The sequence below is a fragment of the Macaca nemestrina genome, chromosome 13, assembly GCF_043159975.1.
Source record: "Macaca nemestrina isolate mMacNem1 chromosome 13, mMacNem.hap1, whole genome shotgun sequence".
Taxonomy (NCBI): Eukaryota; Metazoa; Chordata; class Mammalia; order Primates; family Cercopithecidae; genus Macaca; species Macaca nemestrina.
Window position 1 is genome coordinate 69,487,146 of NC_092137.1, and position 12,037 is coordinate 69,499,182.

General features: G+C 39.3%; 1 protein-coding gene across 2 annotated transcripts in view; it reads left to right on the top strand.

The window, feature by feature from the left end:
* Positions 1–12,037, top strand: part of LOC105465199 (ANTXR cell adhesion molecule 1) — a 239,376-nt gene that overhangs the window by 217,477 nt on the left and 9,862 nt on the right. The window contains exon 18 of one of the 2 annotated variants that reach the window (XM_071076840.1): positions 4,383–4,412. The exons of the other annotated variant lie outside the window; for it this stretch is intronic. Within the exon in view, the coding sequence (XP_070932941.1) occupies positions 4,383–4,397 (15 nt within the window). The 3' untranslated portion in view covers positions 4,398–4,412. Of the gene's footprint in view, positions 1–4,382; positions 4,413–12,037 lie in introns of those variants that run through there. 2 annotated transcript variants of the gene reach the window in all.

Here is a 12,037-nt window from a genome sequence, read left to right on the forward strand (position 1 = left end):
TAAAGGTGGGCAGCCAACTCCATGGTCAAAAATTAAGAGGTTGCCCAAAGCCCAGCCTGATCCCAGAAGATCACAAGAGCCTACCACAGCACCCCAAATGCCCAGCACTGGGGCCACTCCTTTACAATAAAATACTGTCATCAGAAGGTTCCTTTCTTGAATTATATTATTTAGGTTAGAAGTTCAGCCGACCTACCAAAAGCCCAAAATAATACAAGCTTTAACCATCGAACCTTTTTTTCCCCTCTCACATGTAACTCTCTGGGAATAAACTGTCCAGAGTCAACATGGCGGCTCCATGCTGTCAGGGGCCCAGGCTCCTTCCATCTTCTTTCTCCACCACTCCAAGAGTGTGGTTCTTGTCGGCATAGTCCAATAATGAAAAGGGCTGGGGTGTGCTCTTTAAGGCACAGCTTAGAATTTGGACATATAATTTCTGCTCACCTCCAGCTGGCCAGAGCATAGATTACATGGCCACACCCTGATGCAAAGAAGGCCACACCCACCTGCAATTCATGCACCACACTAGGTCAAGCTCAGCATCATTTACTGCCCCTTGAAGCAGCTTTTACAAAGAAGGCTGGGAAATGTAGTCGTTGCTGGCTGGTCATGTGGCCAGTGAAACTCAGGGGTTCTACTACTAAAAGAAGAAAGTGAAAATGCATATGGGAGACAGTTATCAATCTCTATGATAGTATATTTTTGTGTCTATGGAAAGATAGAGCCTATTAAGAAATAAACCACTATAGTGGACCCAGCTTGTGGATCAGATTAGAGGTTTGTCCCTTAGAAAGCACAGAGGATTATGAGGGGAGAGGCACATAGGACAAGTAAGTTGTGATTGGAAAAAGGGATAGGGATACACAAGGCGCTTCTCCAGGAAGAGTCGCTGTAGGGCACTGAAATCCTAAAGAAGGAAGAAATAGAGACATGGAAAGCTGGAACAGAACAGCTTTGGAGGCTGGGTAAGTGTTGGGACCCATGGCAACTTTTCAAATGGGTAATATTACTGGTGGCCAACTCTTTTCATTGCTATGCTTCTTGATTCATTCTGCCCTAGATTCATTCCAATCTAAAAGCACATGTTGCTCAAAAGAAAGAGCATAGAGTCTAAACAGACCTGGATTTATATCTTCACTCAGTCACTTACTTACAGAGATAGCCTGGGAAAATTACATAGCCTTTCTGAGCTGTTTCTACATTTTTGTGTCAGGATAAAGGGGATATTAACCAACAGTGCTTTTAGGAGAACAAAATGAGTTGATGAATATAAAGCAGCTAGTGCCAAGCCTGGCACAGCGTAAGCACTCAATGAATGGCAGATGGGATTAGTATGAAAGTTTTCACTCCATAACAACTGGTCCCTCAAATGAATACATATGAGTAGGGGGCTTGGCCAGTGTGACAATGTCGTGGGATAGGAAAATGGTGCGTGTGTGAAGTGCTGAGAAGACACCTACCCATTTAGGATGCTTCTCTTAGTGTGCTCAGGCTGCCATAACAAAATACTATGGACTGTGGGGCTTAAACAACAGAAATTTATTTTCTCACAGTACTGGAGACTGGAAGTCTGAGATCAGGGTGCCGGTGTGATCAGATTCCGGTGGGGCCCCTCTTCCAGGCCGTGCACTCACATGGCCACTTCTTGGTGCACGTGTGAGTAGAATGAAAGCAAGCCCTGTGGAAACTCTTCTTCTAAGGGGACCAACCCCATCATGAGGGAGGCACCCTCGTGACCTCATCCAACCCTAAGTGTCTCCCAAAGACCCCACCCCCAAATACTATCCCATTGAAGGCTGAGGCTTCAACACATGGATTTGGGGAGACACACGCATTTGGTCCATAACAGTGCCACTCACTGGCAACAATACAGGAAGCACAAAAGCAAACTTGTTCTTTTTTAAGAAAATTAATATTCCATTTTGGGGAAAAGGTGTTGACGGCTACAGGCATAGTAAAAGAACTCATCCTGAAGATGGCATTCCTTGCATTGGTGCAAAAGAAGAAAACAAATCTTCATCCATGAGCTTGTATATATGGAGCAGGATGAGGTTGGTGCTGTGCACCAGATGAATCAGTCATTTCATAATTTTACATTTTCACATCCAAGCTAAATAATGCTCTTGACCAAACAATCTTAGTCGGTTTATCTTCTGGCACCAATATTTAAAGCAAATACCTCAATATAAATAAAATAATGAAGCAAAAGACTATACTAATGGTGGTTCTAAGTAGTTAGAGTCATTAAACTGGGGACAGGAAAAATATCCTCAAGATTCTTAACAGGGGAGACAGAAAGGGCAAGAAGGAAGACTCTAAATAATATTAGTTCATCCAGGGTCAGACTTTCACTCACTCAGCATGACCATGCCATGGTGGTTTTTTTTTTTAATCTTAGAAAAGTGCATTAAATCTAAAGCATTAGTGAGACCCATCCAAAATGCTGATTAAAACCAGGCTCTTTGGAGAGGTAATTGCTACACTGCTTGGCAGGACCCAGGAGTGTACATTGGACTTGATGCCATTGATGAAGAGAAGATGGTCAGTACCAATGGCTGGTTTTAAGACGAGCAAAGCTAAGAAACAATATTTAGGATGTGCCACACTTGGTCACCACTCAGCATGATTTGCTTCCTCTTATTGTTTTCAATTTCCTCTACCACCTCTAAAGTATACACCCAGGGTATCTCTGCATAATTCTTTGTCTTGCCACTTTGAAAGGTGTGAATTCTGAGCCAGTCCCTGTTTAGTGACAGCACTTTGGCCACCTGATCACTTTTCCTAAATCTCCTTTCTCCAACCCTATTTTGTCTTTATTTCTTGAAACTTGTCAGAACTAAACAGGTGTAAACATAACATGCCATGGTTTTATAGAGTGATGAGATTTAAAGAAGGGATTTAAGCATCAGACAAGGAGGTTTTATTTCCTTATGTCATCTAGTATATTTTTGCCTTTTTTAGCTATGAAGGTTTATTGACCTTCCTCGGAGGCCATCAGAGTGAGTTCTTCACCACTTGGCCTTACAAATTCATTTGTATTGCAAGTAATTAGTTGTATCTTTATGCATAGGGTAGACATGGACAGTTAGCATTTCATATAGCCTTAGGACAGAGTTTGTTCATCCCTATTTTAATGGCAAGGCTACTTTATCTTACTGTGTTTCCTCTGTGTCTAAGTATTTATTAATGTTTTTTAAGATTTTCAAGTCAAAATGGCAATTTGAGTATATGTATTTAGCCTGACTTCAGAATCGGGAGACACTTTTCAACCTCAAGCTCCCCACTGGCAGCGTGAGAGAAGGTGATAGGATGTCATAGGCTTGGCTTACACAAGTAAGCCTGCACAAGTGTGTAGATAGGCAAAAACCCCTTTCCCGATTGCAGCATCTTTCCCAGTCCTGAGTTCAGCCCTTTCTCACCAGCATAATAACCTACATTTCTTTTAACTTTTATTTTAGGTTTGGGGGTACATGTAAAGGTTTGCTACATAGGTAAACATATGTCATGGGGGCTTGTTATACAGATTATTTCATCACCCAGGTATTAAGCCCAGTACCCAATAGTTATCTTTTTTGCTCCTCTCCCTCCTCCTACCCTCCCTACTCAAGTAGACTCCAGTGTCTGTTGTTTCTGTCTTTGTGTTCATAAGTTCTTATCATTTAGCTCCCACTTATAAGTAAGAACATGCAGTATTTGGTTTTCTGTTCCTACTTTAGTTTGCTAAGGATAATGGCCTCCAGCTCCATCCATGTTCCTGCAAAAGACATGACCTCATTCTTTTTTTATGGCTGATAGTATTCCATGGTGTATATGTACCACATTTTCTTTATCCAATCTATAACCTACATTTCAAAATGAACACTGCGGGGTAATATCCAGAAGACAGAAAAGGAAATGTGTGATGGTTGCCTTTGGAGTTACATCTTTCTGTCATCCAGTTATCCCATCTTTCTCCTGGGGACCTTGGGTTCTAGTGGCGTAAAGTCCTAGTCCATCAGGCAACAGCCAGAGCACAGATCGGGATCCTCCGCAGCACCTTAGGGAGGGGTGCCAAGTTCAGAGTCCCAAAAAAAAGGGGGAAACCTACAACTCATACTCAGCTTCCACACAGCATGAGTGACCCCACTAGGCAAAGTGATGAGTTGCTTCTTGTTTCAGTATTGTTCTGTAACAAACCATCCCAAACCTAATGACTTAAACTGCAATTTGCTATTTTTCCCTCTCATTTTTTGGGTCGATTGGGCTCAGTGGGATAGTTCTCATTTGGAGTCTCTCATGAAGTTGCAGACAGATGGCAGCTGGGGCTGGAATCACTGGAAGGTTGACTGGATATCCCAGAAGGCTTCTTCACTCCTTTGACCACCTTCATTGTACCTCAACAGGCCTCCCTGCAGTAGACTAGCCAGGATTTCTTACATGGAGGCTCACGACACCAAAAACAGGAAACAGAAACTGTCAGGCCTCAGAAGCAGCCTCAAAGCTAGCACAACATCACTTCCATTATATTCAAACGATCACAGCCAACCCAGATTCAAGGAAGTAGAGGCATAGACCCCTCCTCGCCACAGTACATGAGTACTACAGCGGGAAAAGATGGCAGCCACCTTTGCAGATAAGCCACCACCACCACAAACAGGAAGCAAGAATTATTTGGGATGGAAGATTTTCCCTCTGCCCAGAGAGCCCTGAAAGAGCACCCTCCCTGCTACTCTTGGGTGGCCCAGTGATTAAAGGAGCAAAGTTTGTGCAAATATCATTGTGTAAAACATTGGAGAAAAGTAGTTTAATAAACTCACAATCACCCTTGGATTTCAATAAAGCAAGCAGATGAAAAAGTAAATAAAAAATATAGAGGCTTTAATTAAAAATCTAATCAAAAAATAATGGATATTTATTTAACAGCACCCTTCAAATAAATAATTCATATTATTTTCTTAACTTGTAAAACTCAACTATAACTTAGGCCACAAAGAAAACCTGAAAAAAAGAGAACATATAATTTTTAGAGTCCACATATACCACCAAAAATAAAAATAAAAATCTAGAATTTAGCAATAAGGGATTAAACTCTTGCTTTAAAAAAAGCACTTAGACACCACTGCACTCCAGCCTAGGCAACAGAACAAGACCTTGTCTCAAAAAAAAGCACTTTGAAGTTTTAAAGCACTCTCATAAATTACTGTTCAGTCCAAGAGGAAATCAAAACTGCAATTAACTGGGATCCGAGAAAATAATGACAATTGGAACATCTCAATAAAAACTTGTGGGATTTGGAAACATCATAGCCTTAAATTCTTTCATTATTAAACAAGAAAAAATGAAAACAAATGAGGTAAGAATTAGTTAAAACTTAGAAAATAATATGAAACAAATCTACAGACAGCAGAAACACAGAATCTATGAATGAAGAACAAAGTGATGAAAACAAAGCAAAATCAGTAGAACTGAGAAGTCTTTAAGAATGTCTTTGGAACTACCAGTATCACTGATGAATCTTTGAAAGACAAATCTAAAAAAGAAGGTCAGAACATTAAAATATGTAATTACTAAGAAAGACAAAAGGGCTATCACAACAAATAAGGAGATTTGTTTACCTGTAAGAATGTTCTGTGTACAAAGTACAAATCTATGCAAATGCTTTTAGAATCTTGATGAATGAATGATTTTCTAAGAAAGGATAAATTACAGAAATTGACTCAAAAAAAGTACAAAACCTGAATCAGTCAATATCTGTGGCAAAAATTTTTAAAGGCATCTAAGAACTATACTTTTAAATAACAGCATGTCTAGAAAATTTTTGAGAGAATTATCTCATTCTTATGTACCTGTTATAAGAACAAGTAATTCTTGTGCTATTTCAGAAATACAGAACATATAAAAAGATGAAAATCCTCCCAGATTGTTTTGTGAAGTTAACATAAAGTAGCTCACAACAAAAGGAACATGACCAAATTCACCCGTGAATTTGGGTGCAAAAATCCTAAATCAAAGATTATTAATTTCAGAACTTTTCAAAAGTTTATTTCAGAAATGTGCAGATAATTTTTATTAGAAAAAAATTTATAAAAGATATATCAGTAGGTGAAAATATAGGAACAATATAATGATCTTGATATCAAAAAGATATTTGATAGAATTTAAAATATTACTTTTTGAAACTATCAACTGACCGTGAATAGGAAATTATTTCCTTAACATGAATAAAAATATCTATCAATAGGGTTATCTTACTTTATATCAAAAAGTTATTTGATATTTGCTTAAATTTTTTAAACACTTAAACTGGAATTAAAGTATATTTTTAACAGAAGTAAGGATAACTAAACTACTTTATTTATGAAATACTGAAGGTATTCCCGCTAAAGACAAGAATAAGATAAAGGCACCTGACATCACTGCTAATCAATGCAATAAAACAAGAAAAAGTAATAATAGGTAAATATTAGAAATGGAAAATATTAAATTATATCAACAGAAATACTGTAAGAGAATTCAGTAAAATATTTAAATACAAAATAAATATACTAAGAGTAGGATGCTAAAATAGAGAAAAGTTAAACTTTACAATAGCGACAATAAAATAAATCTAGAAGTAAATGTTTAAAAGAAGGCTGGAACTTACATTCGAAAATCACAAATTTGGAATGTGCTGTTGATGGATGAGAAAACATAAAAATATAAAAGGCCATTTTCTCCAACTTAATTTATGAATTACATTATTCTAAATCATTGTTTGGAGGAACAATCAGATGAGACTAGTGCAGATAATCTTGAAAAATAATAAAGATAGACTTATAAGATCAATATTACAATATGTTGTAAAACTGTAACAGTCAAAACTGCTGCTACAGATATAGACACATCAGAGAAGTGGAACAGAGATCTGAAAAAACAAATGAAAGACCAAGTGAGAATTTGCCTTATGATAAGGCTGGCATTAAATTAGTTGGAAAGTGGTAGATTGTTTAACAAATGGTATTTCTAAGTTAGCACAATTGGCTGATTTAGAAAAAGATGAAATAAATTTGAACTTGTACCTCACATCTCATAGCAAAATATATTCCGGATGAAAATAGTTAACATTTACTGAGTAATTTTGTATGTCAGGGACTGTTATTTATAGGCGGGGCACAGTGGCTGATGCCTGTAATCCCACCACTTTGGGAGGCCAAGGCCTCCTGAGATCAGGAGCTCGAGACCAGCCTGACCAACATGGTGAAAACCCGTCTCTACTAAAAATACAAAATTCGCCGGGTGGCGCACTCCTGTAATCCCAGCTACTTGGAAGGCTGAGGCAGGAGAATCACTTGAACCTGGGAGACAGAGGTTACCGTGAGCTGAGATTGCACCATTGCACTCCAGCCTGGGCAACAAGAGCAAAACTCCGTCTCAAAAATTTAAAAAAGTTATTTATTATTTTCATTAATCCTTACAATAATCTCATGAGCTAGGATCAATTATTTAACCCATTTTACAGAAAAGAAAACAGAAGTTAATTAATTTGTCCAAGATAACACAGTAAGTTGCAGAATCAGATCTTGAATACTAGTAGTTTGGCTCTAGAGTACACATTCTATAAACATAGAAAAATGAAACTATAACTAAAAAAAAAAAAAAAGAATGATGAAACTTTTTTTTTTTTTTTTAGGACAGAGTTTCACTCTTGTTGCCCAGGCTGGAGTACAATGGCGTGATCTCGGCTCACCGCAACCTCCACCTCCTGGGTTCAAGCGATTCTCCTGCCTCAGCCTCCCAAGTAGTTGGGATTACAGGCACGTGCCACCACGCCCAGCTAATTTTATATTTTTAGTAGAAACGGGGTTTCTCCATGTTGGTCAGGCTGGTTTCAAACTCCCAACCTCAGGTAATCTGCCCATCTCAGCCTCCCAAAGTGCTGGGATTACAGGCGTGAGCCACCGTGCCCAATGACGAAGGCCTTTCTAAGGGGTATGAAAAAATAGACTCTATGGGCCAGAGACAGTGGCTCATGCCTGTAATCCCAGCAATTTGGGAGGCTGAGAGTGGTGGACGATCTGAGCTCAGAAGTTTGAGACCAGCCTGGGCAACATGGTGAAAACCCGTCTCTACCAAATAGAAAAAACAATTAGCCAGGTGTGGTGGTGCATTCCTGTAGTCCCAGCTACATGGGAGGCTGAGGTGGGAGGATCACTTGAACCTAGGAGGCAGAGTTTGCAGTGAGCTGAGATCACGCCCCTGCACTCCAACCTGGGTGACAGAGTGAAACCCCATCTCAAAAAAAAAAAAAAAAAAAAAATAGACTCTATGGATTGATATAATTGGCTACCCACATAAACTTATTTAACTTCTGTACGTCAAAAAATACCATCAGTAAAATTTTTAAAAATCACAAACAAACAAAAAACATAGCTTACATAACCAGTATATTAGTCTGCTCTCATACTGCTATAAAAACTACCCAAGACTGGGTGATTTATAAAGAAAAGAGGCTTGACTCCCAGTTCTGTATGGCTAGGGAGGCCTAAGGAAATTTACAATCATGGCAGAAGGGGAAGCACATATGTCTTACGCGCCGGCAGGTGAGAAAGTGTGTGAGCGAGTACAGGGGAACTGCCCTCTATAAAACCATCAGATCTCATGAAACATATTCACTATCATGAGAACAGCATGGGGAAAACTGTCCCCATAATCCAATCACTTCTCTTTCTCCACATGTGGGGATTACAATTCAAGGTGAGATTTGGGTGGGGACACAAAGCCTAACCGTATCAATCAGTTTCATCATTACTCTATAAAGAGCTCTTACAAATCAATAAAAAAGATTTACAAAAAAATCAAAACCTCAGTAAAAGTGGGCAAAGTATATGAACAGACAAATCATTAAAGGTGAAATACAAAGGACTTTTATATATATATATATATATATATATGTAGTATGTGGGTGTGTGTGTATATACATGTGTGAGTGTATATATCTTTATAGCTTTACATATACATATACACACACATTTTAAAAACTTTCATCTCACAAATAATAAAACTGAACATGGAAACAATAATACAGTTCCTTCAGATAGTCAAATTGGCAAAAATGTTTAATTCTAAAACTGTAAATGAAAGTGTAGGAAAATAGAAATCTCATAAAATAGTACTGGAACTACGAATGAATATCACTTTTTATAGAAGACAGTTTGACAGTATTAAAAACTGTTAAAATGTCCATAAACTCTGACCCAGAAATTCTACCTCGAACAATTTGTTCTAAGGCCGAGGCGGGCGGATCACGAGGTCAGGAGATCGAGACCATCCTGGCTAACACGGTGAAACCCCATCTCTACTAAAAAAATACAAAAAAAACTAGCCGGGCGAGGTGGCGGGCGCCTGTAGTCCCAGCTATTCGGGAGGCTGAGGCAGGAGAATGGCGTAAACCCGGGAGGCGGAGCTTGCAGTGAGCTGAGATCCGGCCACTGCACTCCAGCCCGGGCGACGAGACTCCGTCTCAAAAAAAAAAATAATAAACAATTGACAGATGTATGAAAATACTTATGAATGGTTTTATCACAGCATTGTTTATAATAGAGAAAAATTAGATACACTCTTAATATCCAACAATAAAGAAATTCTTAACTGCATTTGGTGCTTCCATGTGATAGAGGATTCTACAACCAATGAAAATGACAGGGGAGAAGTGGTCACAGTAAACTACTTTAAAACTTTTATACAGGATGATCCCACTTTCCTAAATATATCCACCACTGGGTGTGTGTCTGTGCTCTGTGAAGATAAGCACAAAATATTAATTCCGAGTGCTCTAATTTAACATTCCCTTCTCCCTTCCTCTTCTTTCTTTTTTCATTGTGTATTTTTCAACTAAAGAGATACCATTTTTATTTCTACCCTTTCCTTCATTTTTCTAGTTTCCTTGTGTTACCAAATATTTCCTGTGTGCTTTCATCTTACCCTCAGTTCTGGCATCCAAAGACATTATTATGGAGAACGTGCCAGTTTGTGTGTCAGCAAAATGAATCAAATAACTAAAAGAGTTGACCTTGGATCCCTTTCCATGAACAGCACATAAAAGGCAGGCTATTATGAGATTTATAGGCAGGGTAAGTTTGAGGCAGAGAAAAGGGGAGCCGAGAAGGATCAGAGCATCACCACTCCCAACACACCCTTCTGTTTGCCCATGGCTCCAGCTTTGGGGAAGACGAAGGAGCAAGACAGGGTCTCGCTCTGTTGCCCAGGCTGGAATGCCCTGCAGAGGTGCCATGATAGCCCACTGCAGCCTCAAACTCTTGGGCATCCTTCTGCCTCAGCCTCCCAAGTAGCTAGGGCTAAGGGCACACACGTCAGGCTAATTTTTTTTATTTTTGTAGACACAGGGTCTCACTGTGTTGCCAGGCTGGTCTCTAACTCCTAGGCTAAAGTGATCCGCCTGCGTCAGCCTCCTAAAGTACTGAGATTATAGGCATGAGCCGCCTCACCTGGCCAGCAAGATAACTTTGAATGTGTCTGTGTGTATATACATTTTTATGTATACAGGTATACATACATTTTATACATACCTCTATCTACACATATGTAGACATACATATATATGTATGTATGTGCACATTTATATATGTGTGTGTGTGCGTGCATGCGTGTGTATGAATTTTACATGGAAAACCAAAATATCCAAGTGAAAGGGAAAGGCTGAGAGCAGGGAGACTGGTTTACTTGGTGGCCAAGTGTTAGAAGATGAGCAATAATGAGGGCAGGGCAGAATGAATGGGTATGAAGGGTCTTTATGAAACAGAATCAGAGCTTTCTCTGCTTCTCCCTGACTGTGGCAGAAGATGGCTGCTCCCTCATCCCTAGGTTCCCACTTTACATTCCCTCTATTCAAATGATCAGTCCTGACTGACTAACTACCTGTCACTCAGTGCTCATTCCAAATTCACTGGAGGGAGAATCTGATCGCTCTAGCTCAGCATAGTTGTCCACCTCTGGTCCAGTCAACTGTGGTCAAGCTCAGGGTCACAGATCACAAATGTGGTTGCTGGGGTCCATTTGACTACTGTCTGTCTTCACCTCTAGACTATATTCTTCATGAGGACAGGGACCTCAACATTTGCTCAGCACTGTCTGCAGCACTTTTGAGGACATAGCCGGCACTCAAAACCCATTTGTCAAAAGGATAAATGCAAAAATAAATTAACAAATGAAGAGAATCATAGGGTAGAAGGCTAACTATTAAGTCACCCTATCCAGCCATCCATTCATTGTTCATGTGTTTAATTCATCAGTAGAGCACCACCTTTGGCAGGATTGTGTCAATTGCCTTCAATATGTCGATGAGGTTTTGTGGTCTAGCCTGAGTTTACAAGAATGATTTAAGTTAGAAACTATGCGCATAATTCCAAACAACTGACTTTGGAAACCTAATTCATTAGTAACTTGAGAAATACCTATAGCCCTCCAAACAAGATAATCAATGGGAGAACTAGGCCAGAGAAAAAAGGTATTTGTCAGAGGAAACTTGGCGTATATGTTATACTTTGTCAATCTAATTATTTTAGAGTTCTTCCTGTGAAATCCAATCTCCTTAGATGACCTCCGTTCATAGGAAACTATTTGGTTTAATCTGTGGGAGCCATAGCATATTTTTAACCATCTCCAAAGTCCAGCTCCCTCTCCACTGAGCGTGCCTGATGCCCAAACAGATGTCTCATAACACTCAGCACACATGAGCTCACCACTGGCAACTCTTTTGCACACAATCGGCCCACACCTCTTGTCACATCTCCCTGTCATCCCACAAACTCAAATTCAGAACTTGCAGGCAAGCTCAAACTCTTACCACAATAATAGAAAAGCAGACCTCCAATTTTGAAATTTCAATTTATTAGTATTTTTTAAAATCTAATGACCAACCAGAAAATATGCAATACAAAGCATTAACCAAACTAATTAGTATAAAGAAATGTGCAAGCTGGCTGCCCCAAAAAAATTCAGATTAAATTATCCAAGGAAAAGGTTTCAAAGGAATTCAAATTTTGATGGAGGCCAGGCACGG